Below are 23,869 nucleotides of genomic sequence, written 5' to 3' on the forward strand. Positions count from 1 at the left end.
GGGGTGCGCTAAGGCTGCAGGGGATGGGGGGAACCGAGAAGGGGCTTTGGCTGCCAAGCAGTGCCGCTTTTCGATCTATAAATAGCCGACCGGGGGGAAATCCCGGACATTTTTAGATTTTTATAAATCCCCCCCAGACGGCTATTTATAGATCGAAAAACCGGACATGTCTGGGGAAATCCGGACATATGGTAGCCCTACCATATTTCAGCCTCAAGAACCTGAGCCACATTGGGCAACTCTCCAAGGATCTGACCTTTAGGGGCTGATCTGAAAACAGCCCCAGCCCTATGGACTCTCAAAATAAGCATCACCATCCAATATCTATAACATGATAGTCCCCAGTCAGGATAGGGGACCCAGCATGCGGGACAAACACAGGAAATGGACACTCCCTGCCCTGAAGATGACAATCTACCATCAATGGGACTTCAGCCAGGAATAAGGAGCTGTGTGTAGAACTCTGTAAGGCCCAGCATTTAGATTCCAAGCAGTGTAGGTGCACCTTGACACCCACAAGGAGGCCCAAGATTTTCAAAAAGCGATGCCTCCAAGTACAGGTGTCCACTCGAGATGCTTTGGCAGAGCCTAAGTCTCAGAAGTGGGTGACAATTTGGGCCCTTTAAGGCATCTCAAGCTGGACACCCCGAAATGGAGGCACCCAAAATCACTGGTCTCTTTGAAAAATCTGGATCAATGATTTCAAAGGGACCCCACCCAGGTGTAAGGCCCCGGCGCATTGATCTGACTGCAGGGCCTGAGTCTGTATGCGTTTTATCATGAAGCAGCTAGGGTCCTTGGCAAAGAGAGGTGATACAGCATACACATGGCAATTAATTATTAGGATTATTAGCTTTCAAATTAGACTGACCCACTACAAATCACCTAGATATTAACATTCTCTTAATTGGGGGAAGGAGGAATAAACTGAGGGTTCTTTGCATTTAGAAGAGAGCATGAAGCCTAGCCCCCTGATCCTTTGATCTCAAGACGGCTGTGTTAAACAAGCCGGACATGTAAGAATTCCCTCCTCCCATCTGGCCTGTTGCCCAGCAGAGCCAAAACAAAGCACACTTCAGAGCAAAATGATGACTAAATCCTTGTCAGTGACCACTGGTCTTTAACGCGTCTTTGTAATAAAAGTACAATTGTCATCAATGAACACGAGGAGACGGGCGATGCTTCCTAGCCCCTGCTACCTCGCAGCTGGGAGGCAGAAGGAGGGGACCTTAGATACACCGCTGTTCTGGGATGGAGAGTCATATTTCAAGAACTGTGAGATACTAATGGAGAACAGACACCTCTTTACCCTGGCAGGTGAGTGAATCAACTGCCATGCTCCCGCCTCCTGGGGGACATTTTCCTCCCAGAGTTCAAGAGGAGGCAGTAGATCCAGTGCACCAATTCACTGTACCAGCTGTGTTGTAGGAATAAAGATCCCAAGCAAAGTGAATATGAGTGGCTGTTTACACAGCAGGCAGGAGGTCTCCACAGGTGCCTCGTTTAATTTTGGGCCTGATCTTCCCTGTAAAAGAAACTGGGTGAATTCTAGGTCTTGTGACAGTTTGGGAGCACGGTGGGGCAGGCTGGACAGGTCTGTTGGTGCCTTGCCCTGCAACGCAGTGATGTGCCCAGGGAGGCCCATTGCACCAGGCAGCAGCCTAGCAATTAGGGTTCAGCATTAGCTCAGAGAGCTAATTAGGCCCAGTTGAGTTCAGTTAAGCTCAGCACTTTTCACAGGGGGGCTGAGTTACTCCCCTGGGAAAAACACAGGAGGGGATTGCTGACCAGGAGGTAGGATAGGGAGCCCTGGGGAAGCAGAAGTGCTGTCCCGTAAGTTGGTTTGTATGTTTGTGTTGAAGCTGGCTGGCTGGCTGGAGAGCTGCACGGCAGGAAAGGAGCAGCCAGGGACTTCTGCCAAGTGTGTGCCACTTGAGTTAAAGCAGAACTCCTGAAATAATCCTGACAGGGAGGGATTGTGCGTTTAAACCAGAGCCCCAATCAATTTCTCCTCTCCAGCTGCCCACCGTCTGGCCCTGCCATGCACTGTCCAGATAGAAGCACATGCGCTGTGCAGCCATCCCACGGCATGGTTCTGCCACCGCACTTCACCGACCCCACCGCCCCTCCTGCTATGCCAGGACCCACACCCTCAGTCATGTACCTTAGTCCTGATCTGCAGTGCCCTGCACTGTCTCCTCTGCCAATCCACCTCAATGCCGACCTGCACTCCCTGGGTTGGTCCAGTTCTCTGGTTAGCATGGACTATCACAGGGGTGGGGATGGCTCTGGGATCTGAACAAACATCCACTGGCAAGGGATTACATTGAGACCAAACTACTCATTTCCACCATTTCTCTTTCTGTGCGGGTCTTTGTAGTGCCCCATCCCCATCGAAACTGAACTTCTCCCAAGTATTTAAAGTCAGAAGTAACAATCTTTCTCTGACTGCTTTCCTCTCCCCAGCCCGTAGGAGAATAGTTTGATCAGTGTGAAGGGAGGGAGGGAGGGAGGAATGTGACTTAAAGCTAAGCAGAAGTGATATCTGCATTTAGCTCTGAAAGTGGAGAGGCCTGTTCCCTTGGCAGATGTTCCAGAAGTGAGGTCCACCGTTTAGGCCCATCTCTTGGGTAGTTCTGCCTCCAGCTCTCAGAACCGCCCCCTGCTGGTCAACAGTATAATTGCTTCCCTGAAACAGCTGGTGGTTTGGGGGTGGTTGTGATGAGGAAGAGGCAATCCAGGGCCAGACCTGTGGACATGTCCCTTCCCTTCTGCAGCTTCCTGAAAGTAGGGCAGGAGTATCGCCTATCTGGTGACCAAAGACAGGCTTTCAATCCATATCTCCAGTGATCTCGCCAAGATGAGCAATTGCAGAAGTTAAGACTTCTTTAGCCTGGTACAGAGAGGAGTCAAAGGGGATTCAGATGAGGTATGGACAAGCCAGGCCACTCAATGAAAGTAATGGCCGATAATTTAAAAGAAAATAAAAGGAAATATTACTTTATGCAGCACATAGTCATCCTGTGGAATTAACTGCCATGAAGTCACATCCTGTTATTGATATTAACTATGGCAGCATTAATTACGCTTGTCATTAGAAAGGATAAGATTGAGGCGGATCAAATCTCCTGCTACAGAACATATGCTGGGCACCCCAGCGGTCAGGCAGGAAGGCGTCGGCCACCTGCAGCATTGCACAATGGTGGGCCTTGGGGGAGGGTGGGTCTCATCAGACAAGGGCACTACTCAGAGTGAGTGGCATGGCAGGTTCTTCATTCTCAGATGAAAAGCGATATAAATCTATGGTGCCACCACCCCTCAAACTGGGGATGTTCTGTGCTCAATCGTAACATTTACCTTACAGGGTTGGGGCCAGAAGAGAGTGATGGAAACTGCCATGATCTGACCAACCAGGTACCAAAAAGTTTTCTCAGGGGGCTTTATATCAGCTGTGATTTCCCTTCAAGGCTCCTGTTAAGGCCACACGTTGCTTTGTTCCCCAGCCACACCCACCAACTTCTAGCAATTACATAAGAAATAATATCTGGACATGAGCCACTGGCCTGTTTTGGGTCCAAAACTGAGAGACCATGGGCCTAATTCTCTGAGGTGCTGAGAGCCCAGGGTGGCCAATGATGTCAGCTGGAACTGTGGGTGCTCAACATTTTTCTTCCCTTTTCCTGAAAATCTGTGAGCAATTAACACTAGTTCAAAGAAAACAAGTGCTTTAGCAGTGCGGCTGCAGCGAGCAAGACAAGTCCCTAGGCACTAGATCCACTTGCCTAGATGAGAAGTGTGGAGCTGGCTGGCAGCACTGGAGTCTCTTTCCTCCCGCAGGGTCTGGTTCACCCTGACAAGTGGTGCTTGCTATTTCTCACTCCCTTCCTGTCTGAGCCAGACATTTCATGCCCCTCTCTCCTTCATGCAATCTTTAAATTTGATTATCCCAGGATGGAAAAATCCAGATGGAAAAAACGAGTAGCTCTGATAGAGGCAGGAGCCAGAGGGAGGCATGAATGCTGTGGCTGGGGCATTACAGAGTGGGACAGCGGCAATGGCAGTGTCTGGTAGGGCAGCGCTCTCTAATCTCTGTGAACACAGACCCAAGCTGAGCACTTCCACTAAGAGGGGAGAAGTTGCTTGTAGCCGCCTGATCCTTAACACAGAGGTGTGGTGCACAGAGACGATGGGTGGGGGGTTCGAGAGCACAGTGTTGGCCCAATTCTTCCCCAACTGAAGTCAAAGGGAGTTTCACTACTGACTTCAAAGGGAATAGTATTAGGCCAACACCCATCTCCTTTGGGAATCCCAACCTCAAGGCCCAAGCATGTGCTGCTCTTACACCAAGTGCAAGTATTCAGATCGACACTGAGCATTGCATGCAGGGATCTGTAGCCTCCATGGGCCCCATACCTCCAGACCGAAGTGGGCAGCTTTGCTTGGCCCCATTCTGTACAAATGAAGTGGGGTTCTTGGGCAAGTTATCAATGAAGCCCTCAAACGGGTCAACTTTGGGTGTTGCTGCCTTTGTGTTACTCCCCTTCCTCCAGAACACCTAGCACTGAGCGAATGTCCCTGAGTAAGCTGGCCCAGCCAGTGTGAGGACAAGATTCCTTCACTCAGATCAGGCAAGGAGTTAGAACCAACATTTTCAAAAGTGGCTTTTCATTTTCAAAGCTTCATGCTTTAGGTGCCCACCGTGTAACACCTTGATCCTACATCTCAGCAGGGCTGAGCACCCACAGTTCCAGCTGACATCATTGGCCACTCTGGGCTCTCAGCACCTCAGAGAATTAGGCCCATGGTCTCTCAGTTTTGGACCCAGGAGAACACTTTGGAAAACTGGGCTGTAAATGGCCTGGAGATCCCCAAATTCCTCTGCTCCACCCCAAGAGAGATAAGAGTTGGAAACTATTAGCAAAAGTGTGAGGGGAGAGTCAATAAACACTAAAATCAGTCTGCCTTTCATTCTGCCAAGGAGGTGATGATCCTCCCAGCTCAGAGTTGGGGATCCCCAGAAGATGCCCTGTCTCTCTCCTGCTTCCTTCCTTGTTCGGTGTCTAATTATACCAAACTTACAGTCACCCAAAATGCACAGTAACACTTGCCTCCCTCTGAGCCTGGTAATGAGAGCCTGTCTCTCTCCAGCTCTCTCATTTTACCTTCATCTAGCTTCTTGGATAAGATCATTAAGGAAACGATAAAAATAGGTTTTCTTATTGATTTATCTCCTTTATCCAGTGCTCTCTCCCTTGAATAGTTGACTTGTTCCCTTAGCAACTCAGCTAATTCCAGCCATGCTGCACACCTGCCATTTGTTAATTTCCTTCCTGGTGAATTTCAAGATGGGGAAGGAGATGAGAGGCCAGTGGAAGCAGTGTTGACTTGTTGTTAGTCACCAAGCCCGACAGAAATTAGCCCAGGCTTCAGCAATAACCCACTCTTCTCCCCCACCCCCAACTATATCCTGTCCTGGAAGCACTCCACTAGATTCTGACCTGGTCTTGCTTGAGCCCTAAGTCTGTGTAATAGTAGGGATGGTGCTCGGTGCTGAGCCCCCTTCCCCTCCATCAGCTACTGCATTACATCAGAGCGATAGAGGCAGAACTTTTTTGAAGTTACCACGTGGGGATTAGCTAAGCAGAGCAACAGAAGGGAATGTGGAGCTCTTTCCCTTCTCCTAGGAAGAGCAGCTAGCTAAGGAATATGGGCCTTGGGGGAGCAGCCTCTATGCTACTGGGTGCTTCCCTCTGGTCACAAGGGAGTGTGCACCTACACCAGAACCACCAAGGGAACAGGTCTAGGATAAGAGCTAAAACCAGACTCACTCAGAGTCTATTGCTCATTGAGAAAGCACGCCCAGATCCAAGCCCTGAAGGAGAATTTATGATTCTGACGGCATGCTGATGCAATATACCCAAATGGCTGGATAGGACATAAATCACACCCTGGCTGAGTGCTGCAGAAAGCCTTCACAGATTCACCTGCAGCATCTGTGAATTAGTGATCTGAAAGCAGTGAGATCATGCTAGCTTCCTCACCCCCTCCCTGCCTTCAGAAATGAAGTATGCTGGTGAAAGGGTGGGATTGAGAGGACTGGGGGCTGAATCAAAGCAGCTATCCTAGCAACTGCACAGAGGCCGGACCCTTTTAAAAGTCTGCCTTAGAGAAACCAGCTGATAGGGGAAGGAATTTATTAAATCAGGATTTGCTACACCGCCTCACCAATGATCCCCCAGGCCTGCAGTTAACGAACCAATTTCTCCTAGGCTTCTTCTCGGTCTCCATCTTCATTTAACTCTGACTTCCCCCATCGATAGACCCTAATCCAAACCCTGGAGGAAGCACACCCCTCTGAGATTAGAAGGAATTCAGCCTCTATGTTCATTCATTCATCTCTTTGCTCCCAATCCCCTATTCCTTCTGCTTGTCTACCACCAATCTCCTCTCTCTCCCTCCGCACGTGACCCCTGTGAAGGAGCCTTCTCCTCCGCAGCCCCTGCCACTTGAAAACCCTTCGTCTCTCTGACTCCCCAGCGCCCATCTAATTCCAAATCGCAGCTGAAAGCAATTCTTCTCTTCCCTGCCCCTCTCCTGTAGACGCTGCAAGGTATTTTGGAATACATTTTGCATGAAAGATCCTATTCCCAAAATAAAGTTGTAGGGTACTGTCCCAAATTCAGCCCAGAGCTTCTCCACATCCCCACTTCACTAACCCTGATGGGGGAAGGAAAGGGGACACAAGAAAGTGAAGCACCTTTCTTCAGCAGGTAGGGAAGTTTGTTGTTTGGTGCTGTCTTTAGTTCAATGCTCTGAACACTGGAATTTCGATAATGGTCTCATGAACGTACTCAGTCTTGTGACATTCATGCCTCTGTCCAGTTCAAGTCTGGTTTAATGCTTGAAAGAAGACTGGGCTCCTTCTAGAATTACTTCTCTAAACCTATCACCCACACACACCAATTGTCATTGGGTACGCAAATAGCACTGAAAATACTCTATGCATATACCTTATAGAACATATATTTCTATAATGTGTGTTTGTGGGTATGTGCATTTGAATCATGCCTCCATATGGGGAGGAGCTGCAGGGCTGGAACATGGGTCTGCTGGTCCCTAAGCAACTGCCATATTCACACCACCACCTGACAGCTCTGGCAGCACCGCAATTGATGGGCTGTGAGCCATGTGGGCCCAACACCACAGGATATGTCACCCACAAGGAGCTTGATTGGCAGTGCTCCCGGAGTCCCTGATTGGTCCAGGCACATTATTAAGCTGGGTGGGAACACTAGCAAGGTGTCTGGGCAACTAGGCAGATCCTAACCTGGCTGCTGTGACAGACCCTGCTCCTTCACCTTGCTTTGGTTCCTGGCTTCCAAATCCAGCTCTGACCTTTAGTTCCAGCCCTACCCACTAGGCATGACTGCCCATGCCCTAACCGTGATATAGATACAAATAATGGGCCAGACCTACATTCCTGATATGGTCCATTTGTCTCCAGTAGCACGAAAGAACTGTGAAAGTGCCTACACTGAGCAGCTAGAGCACCCCAGTTGTAGGGAGCCTGTCAGAGCATGGCCAAAAGAAGAGGTATGGCTGATGCATGCTGCACTCCAGCAATCCTCAACTGGAGCTGTGCCCTCGACAGGGCTTTTACTGCCAATGAAAGCTAGAAAAGCGCAGAGGCTGCTCTAAATTGCAGTGTGTGCCAAAGAAGCTGACAGCAGCCCCCTGCTATTGGGGGAGCACAGATGTGGTGTACAACCACCCTAGCCCCTCCTCCTCATCTCTTCACACCGATGTCTTGCAGCAAAGAGACCTCCATCATACCGGAGGATTCGGGCTATTGAACCCAATTCTCCTTCTTTCACATCAGTGCCACTTAGTTGACTTTAATGGAGTTATTCTTGATTTAGGCCAGTCTATGTTACAGAGGGATAAGACTTAGTATCTGGAAGCATTAAAAAAACATGGTATACAATTCTAAAAGTTCACGCTCTAAATCTACATTAAGGGCCAAATTCAGATCTGTGTAAGTGGGCACAACTCTACTGCCTGCCCCCACCTAAATAAGGTTTGAATTTGCCATTGTAATGTATACATATATACACATATTAATAAGTTGTATGCATGTGGTTGTTTACCTGTCATATATGCAATCATATCTGTATACAAATCGTTTTTTCTCCACCCAGCTTTGCCTTAACTGGAAACCAAATCTCTCTCTCTCTCTTTCTCTTTCTCAAACAAAAAAGAATCACATCATGTGATTTTGCTGCCTTAACATCAGTTTTTTAACTTTGGTTGCCATAGCAATGGGATGCAACTTGGCGTCACCATGACAACAGCTGCCTCTGTTTAAATTCACCATCTGACAGGCAGTCTCTCTCTCTCTCTCTCCAGCTGTCAGAAAGATGGACCTGCCATTACACCTACTCCCAAAGTAGGCTTGAAATCTAATGAATGAAAGGCAAAGAAAGCAACACTGAAAGAACATCAGAAAGATCTCAGAAGGCTCAGAATGTTTCTACCAGGTAGCATGGCCATGCTACCATCCCGAGGCATAAGCCAATGGATGAAGTTACTCCCATTAGGAAATCCCCAGTACTAGCCAGTTTTGTTTTAAACAAGTCCATGCAAAACTTTTACTGCTCTTCTAAAGGCTCCTTTCTGGGCCCTAATCACCTTTAATAGGGCACTGCAGTACATAAGCCAGCATGCTGGAATTGTGGCTGGGCACAAGAGACAGGGAACTGCAGTCAGGCATCCCCCCACAGCTGATCCGTGCTAGGTACTAAGAGGGCTCTGCTGTGCACTGACAGGGCACTGTAGTAAGGACGTGCCTACCAATGGCCCTGGCTGGGCACTGACATAGAACAGCTGGGCATTGATAGGGCACTGCATAAGGAAGCTTGCATAGCAGGTCCTCACTGGTCGTTGTCATGGAATTGCTAGAGTCCCCATTGTGTCCAGACAGAGTAATGCAACTAAGGGCTTGTTTACACTACCTACCGGATCAGCGGGCAGCGATTGATTTATCACATCTAGTATTGACTCCGGTACGCCACCAGAAAGAGAGTGTCAGCTGTTGACTTACCACAGTGAAGACACCGCGGTAAGTAGATCTAAGTACGTTGACCTCAGCTACGCTATTCACACAGCTGACATTGCGTATCTTAGATCGACCCCAGCGGTAGTGTAGACAAGCCCGAAGATCCTCAGGGATCTTCCCCACTGCTTTGTACGCCTGTGCAAAGTGACTGCATAATGGAGGCAAAAAGTGCAAATGACCTCACAGGATGCAAGGCAGTGGAGAATGTGGCTCCCACTATCTGGGATCTCAATGGGCACTGTTGCGAAGTGGTTGTCACAAGACCACCCCTGCCACAGGAACTTTTGATACAGATGACATCAGAGCCAGCGCAACAGAGAAGATGAAATGAAGGCGAAGGGAGAGAGAGAAATGTTGTCAGGAGGCCAGCAACTGCAGCTTAGCCCTGCACGTTTGGGCCGTAGTGTGAACTCCTCCAGTTAAGCAGGATGATTATGATACAGCATCCACACTGCCACTAGGTCATTACTCCCAGAACAACGGCAGATGGTTCCTGAGTCGAATAGGGTTAACTAGCACTTTCTGAGGTTTTAAACAACCACAATCAACACAACTGTCCTTCAACTGAACAATCTAATACGTCTCAATGAGGCTCCTTTCCGGCTTTGTTGGTTTTCAGCAGGCAGTGCCAATGCTGCCAGCAAACAGGAATGCGTCCTCAGTCTGTGTCAGTGATGTGAGCAGAAAATTAAACCATGTGCGTCTCCTACAGAACAAAATCCACAGACTAATTCCAATTCCAGTCTAGTGGAGGGACAGCTAGGCTGCTATGTCCAAAACTTAGCTCTGGACTTTCTGTCCCCGGTTAGGAACGCACTAAATGTGGAAATCCAACTGGAATGTATTTCAATTACAGCTATCCTGTAAATTACAACTATGTGGAAATTCACTGCCATTCTGTCGCAGACTGGGACAAGGTTCCTGTGGGGAGGGGTTTGAGGTAAGCGACTGTTATATAGAGGGTTCTGGCCTTGATTAGCATAGGGATGTTGGAGAAGCTATTCTCCCCTCAGTGTGGATGGATAAATATTAACAAGGGGATACATACAAGCATCAAGGGGGACCCTATGCCCCCTGCTGTTTATTGAATTAACAGGGATACCAGGAGAGAAGCAGACAGAGGACTGGAACCAGGGACCAGCAGATCACACACAAAGCGATTTCTCTTTTGGGATAAGACACCCGCAGAAAAAGTGCCCACTATTTATTGCACAGGTGTCCAGACAAGCTGAGGGCGGAGGGTGAGAAAGAAGAGAATGAATTCTCTTTTTATTCATACCCATTGGTTTGGTCTCTCTTTCAGAGAAGTATGGCAGAAGAAAGACGACTATAAAATCAGGAGATTTCTACAGCTGACTTTCCCCTACCATAGGGCCTCACTGAAGCCAATGGGACAACTCACATGCTTAAAGTTTAAGCACATACTCAATTGTTTTGCTGGATTGGGGCCAGAGAGCTTAGAATCTTGCAGAATCAAGCCCCATAGGTAGTAACGCTGGGGTTAAAGAATAAAATACCAGGATATTTCTCCAGCTGACCCTCTGCAGTAGCTCTCATGCACCTTCAGATCAGCCCAACAGCTTTACATGTCAGCATTCACCAAGTAATCCTAGGAAAACCTGCATGATCAATGCATAATTCATGAAGATACACACGAGTCAGTCCTTGGGAAAAGGAGCCATAATCACAACACAGCTTTTGTTTGCTTCTCCCCCACACACTTTTTTTCTTTTCTTTTTTTGGAGGTGGGCGTTGGTCTAGTTGTGGTCAAACCTGATTAATAGAAGATGAATTGAGCAGATATTGATAAGCTGCTTCCCATATCACACTAACTGAATTGTAGTTCTCCAGGCAGCCAGGCAAATGAAATAAAAACAGGAGGTCTGGGCATTGACAGCTGCTCCCCTGACAGAACAAGTGCAGTCAAGGGAGCAGGAATGGGGCTTTGTTTTTAACAGATGTAATTCAATTTTCATTTGAATTTTAAAAATGACTTAAGAAAAACAAATCTAATGCTCCTCTAGCTAAAATACAACTGGCTCCTGCCTAGTATTTTGCACATTAACAGCAAAAAAGGGGCAATTCCACCTGAAGCTAATAAATCTGGTTTTCAGTTTTGTATGATTGAGAGGATTGGATCCCCCACAAGAAAAGAAAGCCCTTGTCTCATATTTCTCTTTCTTCCTCCTTACGTATCATCCCTGTTTACACTGAAAAGCAAAACTGAAGAGGCTGCTGGTTATAATTACACATTTACCCAGCAGATATACAGGCCTGAATCACCAGTTCCCAGTTATTTTTATCCCTATTACCTAGTCAACTGGATTTTGATAAAGAAGGCACCTCTCCTCCCCCCACCCTCCCGATCCAAGTTGGTTTTCCTCTGTGTCATCCCCATGATAACCAGCCCCAATCACCCGCTGAAAATAGCCAGCCTCCTACCTTGGGCAAGTCACCCTCTCATTTACTGTGGTCAAGATCTAAGACTCTCCTCCATCAACTAGTTTGATTGCAAGCTCAGAGGCAGTTCTGGGATTCAAACAGCAGGCTTTGCTGTAGACTGTGGAGACACTCACACAACTGTTTGAAGTCAGTAGCATTGGTTAAAGACACTATCCCTTTTAACTGATTGCACCAGTGTACAATTACAGGGAGAAAATAACAAGCATTTTACATTATCTGATAATAGTATGCAATTACTATGCCCCCTCATTAGGAGACTCTGTTATAAGCTTAGCCCTGTCCTAAATTATTGCACTTTGAGCTCTCACTCCACTGAAGTGCAATATAAACTGTGCTGTCATTTCAGACATTTTGCCACAACACAAGATGATGGTACCTCCACGCTGTCTAAAACAGAAGGATCACAGTATTATGTTGACAGATTGAAAAGATGAAATGTACACAGCATTGGTGCTTTGCCTCTAACCACATTTCAGTTTTCAGTCTCAGTGCATATTCCACTCTGTCCAAGACACACATTCGTTGTACAAGGTTACCGTCAAAAAAACCCGTCAACGTAAGAGGTAGCGGAAGCTACCAGGTCATGTGATGAAGAACAGCATGAACTCTTTCAGGCAGATGAGTTCCCTGGAAAGATGAGACCTTCACTTGTTCCATCTGTTCAATGGACAAGTGATCAGAAAGAGACCAGGATTCCAATATTTAAATTAGAACTGTGCCTACCATTTGCATGGTAATATAGTATTTACTTTGACAAATGGAACTAAAAGCTAAACTATTGTTATGCTTTGTAAATTCTTGGAAAGGATAATGTGGGGGGAGGGATTTAAGTATAGCAGGAAAGCACTATGAATGTAAGCTGTATGGGGCAGAGACTGTTTTTATATTATGTATGTGACCATCATCTAATACAAGGGGACCCACTTGGGGATTCCAGCCATCAGCAGCATATAAATAAATTATGACAAAGCAAATTAATTAGCTCCTCCTTCCATCTCACAAAACAAAGCTTATTAATAATTTGACATATTTTGGAAAATAAGGTTTATTCATCTAAGAAAGGACATGCAGTGACCCAAAGAAATTTGCACAGCTACTCCTGGGCTGTAGATATCTCTTGATGCTTATGCTCAGACACCTCAGCCCAGACTGCAGAGATGAGTAATACATTATATGGATAGTTAGGATGAGATTTAAACCTACCATAAAGCATCTGAAGTATTTAATAGACTTAAGCTGCTCCTTCAATATCAAAAAGCCCTTTCATTTGCCTTAACTACCTCATGTGCACTGCCAATGGCCTAACATCTTTCATCATGTCACTCATAGGGATTGGCCCCACTTCAGCAAAGCACTTGAGCATGTGCTTAAGAGTTTTGCTGAACTGGGACCTCAGCATTAGCAGGACTATTTTCTTGGCATATTTTTGTTCAATCAATCCCTCTAGCCTCCTTTCATATTATAGCCTTTCTAAAATCAGCCCTTTGCAGCAGATAAAGGGAATTTTCATTTGGTACCAGGGCAATTTCCTTTACATCCAAGCAAGGAGTTGTCAGATCCCTCAAGCAAGCCAAGTAGTGTGTCCGGGGAGAAAAGTAATGGCTGAAACTATGGACATTTGTAACTGCAAGTGCAAAATGTAGGGCAGAGTTAAAAATGAACATGGCCAGCTCTAAGCTTGTCAGCTTGGCTACCTTCTGCAGCAAGGAGGCTATGAAGAGAGCAGTATGAAAGCACCCATCTACCACATCCTACTGCAAAACTTCCAGGTTGCCCTGCATCCCACCCAACCCTACACAAAAATCTTCCCTCTACAATACACCGGACAGCAAGCGATGCAGAGTGAGCCCAGGGGTTCCATTGTGCTGCCACCTCTTTACAGAGGGCGTCCTTCCGGCACACGGCTGACCACTGAGGTGGAACTGTCCTGGCTGAAGCACTAGCAGGAACTGTAACCGTGCCCCGGCCAGAATTTCCCGGCGAGTGCCATGCAGTGCCGGTGGGAACCCCGCGCGGTGGGGAGCTGTCTATGGTGCTGAACGCGTGCGTTGGAGAAGGGCTGATGAGCAGGGTGGAGTCTGGGCTGCTGTCTAAGGAGGGGGCGGGAGGTCTCTGCGGCGGTACTAGGAGATTTGTGCGGCGCCGAAGCTCCCCTGGGTATCACACGGAAGGAGAGGAGAGCTCTCTCAGCCAGTGCCCGGCGCTGGACACAAGGGAGGGGCTCCTGGGGTAACCCCAGGCAAAGTTCTCTGCAGTATTGGACACCACAGAGCTATCATAGGGGCTGAAAGGGGAGCGTCCTTCAAAACAGGGACCGCCGGCAGCTGGGGAGCTCTGCAGGGGGCTGAGCAGTGGGGGCACGGGGAGCACCCACAGAACAGCAGCGGGGGGGGGAGGGTTAAGCCAGGGAAGGGGATGGCTGAGGAGGGGGAACAGCAATACACACCCTGGTGGGGGAGCAGCAGGACAGCAGTGCACAAGCTTCTTGAGGCCCTGAACCCACCCAAGGGATTTGCACTCCCCCTGCTCCTGTGGAATAAGAAGGCAGCCGACCTCAGCTCTGGTACTAAGCCCAATTGAGGCGGGGGGAGCGGAGGAGGCCTCCTCCAGAAGTTTTCAGCATCTCCCTCTGCCACAAGTGCAGGGAGACCTAGTTTCTTATGCACCCTGGGCCATTCGGTGCCAGAACAGTGTAGCCGTCCCTTAGCAGTTCCAGAACAGCACTGAAAAGGACAGAGATTTCCCGCATGTCTCAGTGGGGGCGTGGGGAGGGCATGGGAGCCCCTGGGAGAGAGGATAAAATTAAGGATTTATTAGAAGGCAACATACCACCAAGCAGAGTCCTGCAGAATCAAGGAGGGGTCTGTTCCCATAAAGAGGAACACTGAATCCACTCTGCACAATGCCTCGTCCATTCTAGCAAGTAACAAAGAGCAAAAGGATTTCAAGATCTTTGAGGCTCGGGGAGAAGGAGGGAAGAGTCATCAATGAGCTAGGGGGGACCCCAGTTAAGTTTCTCTGCGTGTCTACAGAGTTGGAGGAGAAGCTGAGGAGCTGAACTGTGAGTTGGTTGTAGGTCCGAATGCGGACGGACACACACACACACACACACACACACACACACACACGCTTCCTCGCCAGGCATGGTCCCATGGGTGATCCAAAACTTAGTCTCTGGAGTCGGTTGCAGGGACCAATTTGATTCTAGCCCAGAGTTCTTAAACCAACTAACTGGAGCCTTTATTCCCGACGAGACAACACACTCAACTTCCGCTCACCCTGCCAAACTCAGGAAAGGGGAGAAAGAGACAGCCTGGAAACCGAAATGAATGCAAGCCTGGGGGGGACAGGGGATGCAGAGGAGCGCACCCGATTAACCTAGGCACTCTGTCTCCATGTGCCATCGATTCTGGACTGAAAGCAGAAGGCAGGCGCTTACCTTAGACACACTGCTGCGTGCCTGCCAGCTAATGCAACATACATGTGCTGTGGAATTGCACCGATGCAAATCCGGGCATGAGAAGCAAGGGTTTTCACCAGGGCAATGAGGGGGGAAAGGATATGGCCAGTCGATGAGCTTCTTGGCGTATTTCCTGACCATGTTATCTTCCCCAAAGAGGAAGAGGGATCTGTTGACTGTGAAGCAGTTCTGTCGGACTGGGATGGGGTTGTACAGAGCCATAGTCCTGGCCCTCTGCGCTTTGGTTTGCTTGAAGGCTCCCGGGGTCGCTCCGGAAGGCGCGGGGGGTCCTTGGCGGATCCTGTTCTGTTCAGAGCCCGCATCTCCGGATCCCAGGCGGCCAGCCACCGCCTCCCCAAAGCGAGCCATCCTGGAAGAAAACAGAGAGGCGATCCAATCAAGGCACCCACCAACTACCAAGCAACAGAGCCAGTGGAGGGGGAAAGGGATGAAGCGATCCCAGGCGGCAAGCCCCCTCTCGGAGCTGCTCAGTCTAATGGCCAGCGCTCTGGGTCTCCTCCATTCCTCTGGAGCCAGGGAGCCTTTCAGCATCAACCCCGAGGCATGCTTTAGATCTGGCCGCCCGCGAGACAGAGCTCTTCTCCCGACCGCCCCGCCGCCTGGGCAGGGAGCAGGCAGGCTGCAGGCAGACGGCTGTCCCAGAGGGTAACAGTTTGCGGAGCTGGGGAGAAGCGGCGGAGAGGCTGAGTCCCTTGGCGCAGCCCCTAGGCAGCATCCGCGCGCTCTACCCCGGAGCCAGGGGTTAAACCAGACGCAGCATCGTATCGGGTCTTTGTTGCAAATCAAAAGGCCGGGTCGGATCCCCGGCTGCCGCCTTTAACCCCGCACAGGAGCGGCTCCAGAGCCCGCTTTGCTCCGGCCTCTCAGAGCCTCCACGCCTGCAAGCCTTGCCATCGGGCCATGCAGCCGGGCGGAGCGTGCAACAGGGCGCGGGGAGCACAGGTGGCAGGCCGGCCCCGCTAGAGTCAAGCGCTGAACTTCCTCGCCAGGGACTCCATCTTCCTCCTCAGCCTCCCAGCTGCTCTCTGGCGCGCGGGGAGCAAAGCGCACCCCCACTCCCGCGCGCGGCGGAGGGCGGGGGAGGCAGCGAACAGGGCCGGCGCGGGCTGGCGAGCGGCAGGGAAGCTGCGGCGGCTCTGCAGCCCCGCGTTCGTTAGCGCTCAGGGAGCCAATGGCAAAAATACACCCCGCGCCTTTCTTTGGGCGAGCGAGCGACGGAGCCGCGGGAAGGAGGCTGAGGGGGGGCTCTGGAGGGAACAAAGAAGCGAAGTGGAGTCCGCCCCAAGGAGCTGCTGCCTGGCTGGCTCGCGCTACTCTCCCTCTCCCCACGGGGCCACGTGGGGAAACCCCTCCCCGGCCAGGCGGTCCCCAAGCGCTGAGTCAGGGCAGGGATTTAAAGCAACACCCCCCTCACCCCGCCTCTGGAGCCACAGCCCCGGAGCCAGCAGCACGCGCCGCCGCAGGGAGCCGCACCTCCTCTGCCTGGCCGCCCAGGCTCCCGGCACGGGCCTGTTGGGCACCAACTCACCCGCAGCGCCGGAGGGACCCCGGACGGGTTTGGCTGCTGCAGGCTGAGGCTCTTGCGCGCGCTCAGCGCCAGCTCGGGGCTGGGCCCAGTTCCGCACCCCCGGAGGCGCGAGTCAAAGCCGGGTGCCCTCTGTCCCTGGCTGCCTTGGATGGGCTCTAGATCCGGCCCCCGCTCCACAGGATCCCATTGGCAACCTTCACTTTCACCAGCCAGCGCCAGATGTGCCAATAGCTGCCTCTAGCACCCTCCCAGCAACCAGTGGGTCACTGGGGCCAGTGCCTGGCCACTTATCTCCAGTGCTTCAGTTAGTGGGTGCCAAGGAGGGTAAGCAGACCTCCCCAAATTAGGGGCGTTGTCTTATATACACAACTACACCCCCCACCCCCAAAGTGTCCCGATTTTTCACACTTATATGTAGTCACCTCCTGCCCAGCTTTGGAAACCTTGGCCTCCTTTCCAGAAGTGCTGAGCCCCCAAGACTCCAACTGGCATCAAAAGCTATTGCCAGTGCACAGCATCTCTGAAAAACCAGGCCCAGGTGTCCTGAGTTGGTCACCCAAAAACAGAGCCCCACCCAACTCAGGGGCCACTCCTGAAAACATTGTTTTAATGCCCTCTATCATTGGCCCCCAATCTGCCACAAGCCCCACTGAGCCCACTTCCAGATGTGGTCTTTAATGCTTAAATTATAGATTCATTAAGGCAGGAGCTGTTTCCAGTGTATGGTTGGACAGCGCCAGGCACAGTGGGCCCCAAAGTGCTACTGTCATAAATAAAAAAACACAACACCTGAGTTTTCTTTTTAAGCAGAATGATCACCCCTGCTAGAAACAAGGAGGGTTTGGTGGGGGGTGCAGAGAAGAACCTTAGCGCACAGGCCTTCTTCAGCAGGCAGAGTGAAACTGGGTGGTTTTTTTAAAAGGGGTGGATGGGTGGGTTGGGTTTATTTTAAACCCAAACAGCTGTTAGGAGCCTGTTAACATTTAGATTTCCTGTTTGCTGTGTTTCCCATCACCTTTGTTCCGGAGAGCACTGATCTCACCAGGGAATTGAGTTATAATTGGTGGTTTCAGTATGGTCTTACCAGACCCCTTAGAACTATACCATTGACATTGTCCTCCAACTCCCCAAGAGAACAGAGCAGATGGTCCATCCTGAGGAGTTAATAGGTTCCCAGAGCCACCCAAGCAATTCCCAGCACAGAAGCAATCCAATGGATTTCATTCCCTCCCCCCTCCTCCTCCAAGCTAACTGTTTGAACTGCTTGTGAAAGTCTAATCTTTTCCTCAAACCAGTGAGTGAGCTTTTTCAGTAAGTGGGGGGCAGGGTGAGCAGTGTGTGGTGAATATTCACAGTTCACATGGTGCTGGTAAGTTTTATATAATCACATGGCACTGCCACTGATTCTGCTCACTGATTGGACAGGACACGTGTAGCTAACCTGGGTGTGCAAACTGTAAAATCAACAACCAGCCATACAATCTGACCTCCTTTGGGCCAAATTCAAGCATTCCTGTGTACAGCCATCTAGGAACGCGCATTCATGCTGGCCAGCTCCAGCGAGCATGGGGGGACTGCCAATGCGCCATGTGGGACTCAAAGTTTCCTTCTGCATGGGAATGACTGGCCCAGCTCCTGGGCTGTGCGTTGTGCCCGTTACACCAGATTGCTGTTAGAAGGCAGCCCAAAAGGAGCCGTAACTGGTAATGCATGAATCATCCCACAGGCAGGTGGCACAGAGCTGGCGTGGCTTCCCTCTGCTTGGACAATCCTCAGCTGTTGGACTGGTTACTTGGGAAATCTCAGAGCTGGCAAAGCTCAGAGCAAACCAGGCTGGAGGAGAGCAAAGATGGATTTAAACCCACCTTTTATTCCCTCTGCCTCCCCATTCCCTCCCCCGTGATATGCTGTGTACTCCTTAGCCACAGCTTTCCACTTTTCCCTCTGCTCTAGCACAAAGACACATCCAGAGGCTTTCCCTTAATATGTCTGCAAGGCTGGAAACTCCTGTCCTGCATCCCCACTCTCCCCTACCTGCCCACACAGTTTCCCCACACAGGGAAGATGCAAAAAACAAAACAAAAACCACAGCCTGAAGAGGTGCTGGAAGTAGGGGTGCTGGGAGTGTGGCAGCACCCCCTGGCTTAAAGTGGTTTCCACCATATACAGGATTTACAGTTTGGTTCAATGGCTCTCAGTACCCTCACTGTACAAACTGTTCCAACACCCCTGGACTTTAGAGGTTCTAAGTAGGGAAGAAAGGCAAATATTTGGGCTTACGGAGCTCAGCACACTCCTGCCATAACTGCTGAAATCAGAGGCACCACAGCCCTGGATTTGGCCTGCTGTCTTAGAGGTGTGGCTGCACTGCAAACTAGATTCAGTGCAATCTGGAGTGGTTCCTAGGCATTGCCAACATGCTGCTAGCTCGGGGAAGGGGTGGAAGCAGTACTGACTGATGACTAAATACAGTACAATTGATTCACTTCAGGCAAGATGCTGCCCTGACTGAATCAATTATGATTTGTGGATCCTTCCCTTCCCCTCTACCCAGCACCGCATTAGGAATGAGGTTGCTGTTCCTACCTTTCAACTATGTTAATTCAGCCTGTAGTATGGCAAACTGCCAAATAACGATCCCCAGCCCAGCCAAGCTCCCTGCCCTTCCACTTGCGCTGCTAGGTGCTCCCAGGGTTTTCTCATTCATGTCAAGTTAGCAAAGCTCTGCTGGGTTTCGGTATGAACATTCTCGCTGGGCCAAATGCTTGTGGCTCCAGCTACTAATCAGGTATAGCTAACTTCACAAGTAACTATGCAAAATGATTTCCTCATCCTCAGCACTAGTAAAACTGTCCGATACTGAACAAATGTAGAGGTGTGGGACTTGCCTCTTAGCAGGAAGAGTGAAAGAAGGGGTATTTTGTTGCAGCACCACCCAGAGCCACAAGGATGTTTGTTTAAACTTCTTTTCAAATCTACTATCCCAGTATATAACCCGTGTTTTATTACAATTGAAATAAACTACCCAGGGTGTCAGAGTACAACAATAGGCTCTTTCCCCTCCAGCAAGACCCAGGGAGGCAGGGACAACTAGAGGCTCCTTTCTCCCATCACAGCAAAGAAGGAACTCCTGATTGCTCCCCTCCAAGCCTCCCAGTGGCAAGGGAACAGTCCGGTAGCCATTTCCCCCTCCCCATCCTCTCCTCCTTCCCAGTGTGCAACAGGGATCTATAAGATGGGAATTCCTTCATGGGATGGGGTGCTTCTGAAGCAACCTTCCTATGCCAGTGGGACCAAGAAGTCTCGCTACATCTCCCTACATGGCCCAAGATGACAGTGCGACGGGCCACTCACTTATCCCAGTGCGGAACAAAGGGAATGCCAGTGTTGAGAGAGAGAGAGAGAGAGAGAGAGAGAGAGATACTCCTCCAGGGAACACAGAGGATGCTTGAAACAAAATTGCCCCAGCCAGGCAAGGAGCTGCAGAACTTATTTCCCATGAGGAGCATTACTATTCTGTTTAATGACTCCGACTCTGGCATACGGCTCTGCTAGCGTTTTGCTGGTCAGTGGGAAAGGTGACAAGCATACAGATGTTTAAGCAGTACAAAGGCCCAACAGGTTTAGAGCTGTCTAAATATATTGTGAATGAAAAAGATCAGGATAAAGTGTTACCGACAGACAGGGACATGGGGAGTGCTTTGAGGCTAGCAGGATTGGGGGTGTTGTGATAATTGGGCCTAGACATTTACTCGAATTGTGAGCTTAACCACAAGAAGTGAGTTAAAGTTCATAAAATGTCACAATAATTTATAACAAATGTTGATGGGACAAGGTAAGAAAGGGGGGTGGACGGACTGAATTAGTCCAGACAAAAAAAGCCCCCTGATAGAACTTGAGGACTGTGTTAATCTCATGCCTGGTAAACAGGAAAGGTGTGGAACCAGAAATCAGTGAATCTAAATTGATGTGTCAGAAATTAGGCCTACTTAGTGGACAAAATAATGAGAGGATGGGCTATTCCGCCCACCACTCCCCTTCTGGGGTCCTTGCAAAAGAGACCTTTGGGACAAAAATTGGAGCAAGCTTCATCATCATGGCTACAATCCCCACCATCTCCTGGGACCACAGACCTTCTGTGCCCTAATCCTAAGAGATGTCCTGACCAGACCAGGCAAGAGTGAAGGACCCAGATGATATCACCAGCTCTGCTGGCTCCAGCTGAATCCCTGGGATGAAACAGGATTCAATTTTAGCAGCAGCAGCAGTAACAGCTCCAGCCCATCTCAGCTAACTTCTCTTTTCCCCACAAGAACGGTGATTACCACTTTGCCTTTACCAGATTACCTTCTAAGACAGTGGTTTTCAAACTTTTTTTCTGGGGACCCAGTTGAAGAAAATTGCTGATGCCCGTGACCCAACAGAGCTGGGGATGAGGGGTTTGGGGTGTGCGAGGGGGCTCTGGGCTGGGACAGGAGGTTGGGGTGTGGGATGGGATCAGGGCTCTGGGGCTGGGGGGTGCAGGCTCTGGTGTGGGGCCAGGGATGAGAGGTTTGGGGTGCAGGAGGGGCTCCAGGTTTGGGGGGGCTCAGGGCTGGGGCAAGGGTTTGGGGTGTAGGAGCGAGTCAGGGCTCTGGGTTGGGGGTGCAGGCTCTGGGCTGGGGTTGGGGATGAGGGGTTTGGCATGCAGGAAGTGGTTCCAGGTTTGGGGGGGCTCAGGGCTGGGGCAGGGGTTTGGGGAGCTGGGTTGGAGCATGGAATTACCTCCGGCAACTCCCAGTCAGTGGTGCAGCCAGGATGCAGAGGCAGGCTTCCTCCTTGTCCTGACACCACGGACCGCACTGCGCCCCGGAAGCGACCAGCTGCAGGTCCAGCTCCTAGGCAGAGGCACACAAGCGGCTTTGAGCGACTCTCGCCCGCAGGCACCCGCCCCCCCAGCTCCCATTGGCTAGTTTCTGGCCAGTGGGAGTGCGGAGTTGGTGCTCAGGGTGAGGGCAGTGCGCGGAGCCCCGTGGCCTCCCTGCCTAGAAGCCAGACCCGCTGCTGGCCACTTCTGGGGTGCAGCGTGGTGTCAGAAAAAGTAGGCACTACCCTGCCTTAGCTTGGCAGCACCGCCAACGGGACTAACGTCCCAGCCTGTGGTGCTGACCAGAGCAAGGCGACCCGGTGCCTGACATGCTATGACCCAGGACTGGGTCACAACCCAAAGTTTGAAAAACACTGCTCTAAGAGATGGTCAAATAAGTAGAGTTTCCTACTAAAAACTCTCTCCAACTCAAGGGAAAGGGAACAAGGGATGTTGTTAAAATGAAAGCCTCACTTAATACTTCACATTTCAACTGCTTTAATTGTTTTTCTTTCTTTTCTTTATCTTTAATAAAAGGTGAAAAGGATTTTTAATGGTGTGTTTGCCATGGTACTAAGCAGGCTGAAGTCTCTGTATAGCAAACCCTAACACACTGTTTAATGCTGGACAGTTACTGGGTTATGTTAACACCTTTGGCCCATTTATTCCATCCAAATTAATACAATGTGGGGGAATCTATCTAGACAGAGCACCGACTAGTTTCTAAATAGACGTTGACCAATCCAAGAGTCTGGAAGGGAGCAGCACACTGCCAGAATATGGGTTTCCTTATAGCCTGACTTTGAAAGAGAATATTTTAGCATAGGGCCTTATTTTTAAAAATGCCATTGTATTACATATGGTCTGATCCTGCGCTTGCCATCAACTTCACAAGGAGCAAGATCTAACCAAAATGGTGGGGCAGTTTGCAGTGGTGCTATAGCTTTGTTTGGTACAATAACTGTAGAATTCTGAAGTATTGTTATAAGAGAAACGGGATTTGGCTTGTACATTTCCTGAAAACTTCTCTCTGCTACCACAGCGCCATCTCCTGGCTATTTGTTACATCTCTAACAGAATGAGTACAACAGAGCCACATACCTCTCCAAAAAGAGTGACATTACAATTAACGGGACATTTTACAGGCATGCATTTCATTTATTAGGACCTCATAATCAGACTAAAAATAACTTTTTCCTTTTTGAAGAATTTGGAATGTAAATCAAAGGCTGCTCTCCTCCCAGAAAAAAAAGCCCATTATTAAATGCAATTACTCTAAGATGATAAAAAACGCTGCAAAAAGGACAACTATTGCCTACAATATATTTTACATTTTCCTTCTGTCCAGCAGATTCAATTTCACACTAATCCACAGAGGTAACAAATACTCCATGAGATTCTACCCAATTCTGCTAATTGTGATTAAAATATTTTTGCGCTTACTATGCAATGCATGAATATAGCAAAAATAGTGTTATCTCCACATCGGCCCATTTTACCATAGATAAAAACACACAAACACAGAGGCTGAGTGTATGACAAGCACAAAGAGTCAGTTCACATTTGTAAACGTTTTCTTCACGCTTATAAAGGCTGAACTTCACAATGAGCCACTGGGGTGAATTCCACAGCAAACTGAACCCAACCAAAGCCCATCGAAGTCATTAGGAGTTTTTCCATTAACACCACAGTATCTTGGATCAGATTCATTATAAAATGAAGGATAGCTTTGTGATAAGGCACTGGATAGGGACTAAGGAGATCTGGGCTCAATTACTGGCTTTGACGTGTCTCCTCCTCAAATAGTCAAGCTAAGAGCTTTCTCGGGGGGCAGCTCAAGACTATGGAATGAACTCCCCGAGAAACTAAGGACCACCACAAACCTGACCAACCTTCCACTCTAAGTGCATGGCATATTTCTTTGCCCTTGCCTTCTCTAACAAACATGTATGATTGATTATACAACTCCATTACACATGCTTCTCCCCATGGGGAGAGGATGATAGAAACACGTGACAGATGTTAGTCATGTTGCTTAACGCACTACTGGAAGGCATTCAGATAAGACAGTAATGAATGTGTTATAAGAACCTACAGAGAATAGAACAGAACTATCTGGCTTTGTCAGGAGTGTGAAAAACCCACACACCCCTGGTGCCATGGTTATGCTGACAAAACTCTGGGTGTAGATACAGCTGTGTCACTGGAAGAGTGCTTCCCTCAGTGTAGCTAGCATTTTTTGGAAGGTGGTGTTCCTACACCAGCGGAAAACTCCCTTTCTCGGTGTAGTCTGCATCTACAGGAGGGGGCTATACCGACATATGCTCCATAGTGTAGACATACGTTAATCTCTCTGTTTCTCAGTTCCCCTTCTGTAAAATGAAAGTAATAATACCCCCTCCCTTCCACCCTTTTTCTGTTTCATCTAGTTAGATT

General features: G+C 49.4%; 1 protein-coding gene across 2 annotated transcripts in view; it reads right to left on the reverse strand.

The window, feature by feature from the left end:
• Window positions 1-23,869, reverse strand: part of CACNA1E (calcium voltage-gated channel subunit alpha1 E) — a 267,448-nt gene that overhangs the window by 211,486 nt on the left and 32,093 nt on the right. For both annotated transcript variants that reach the window (XM_065554517.1, XM_065554515.1), the window contains exon 2: window positions 15,142-15,408. In XM_065554517.1, coding sequence (XP_065410589.1) covers window positions 15,142-15,408 — 267 coding nt within the window. The remainder of the gene's footprint in view (window positions 1-15,141; window positions 15,409-23,869) is intronic.

Source organism: Chrysemys picta, chromosome 8, assembly GCF_011386835.1.
Source record: "Chrysemys picta bellii isolate R12L10 chromosome 8, ASM1138683v2, whole genome shotgun sequence".
In the NCBI taxonomy this organism is placed as follows: Eukaryota; Metazoa; Chordata; order Testudines; family Emydidae; genus Chrysemys; species Chrysemys picta.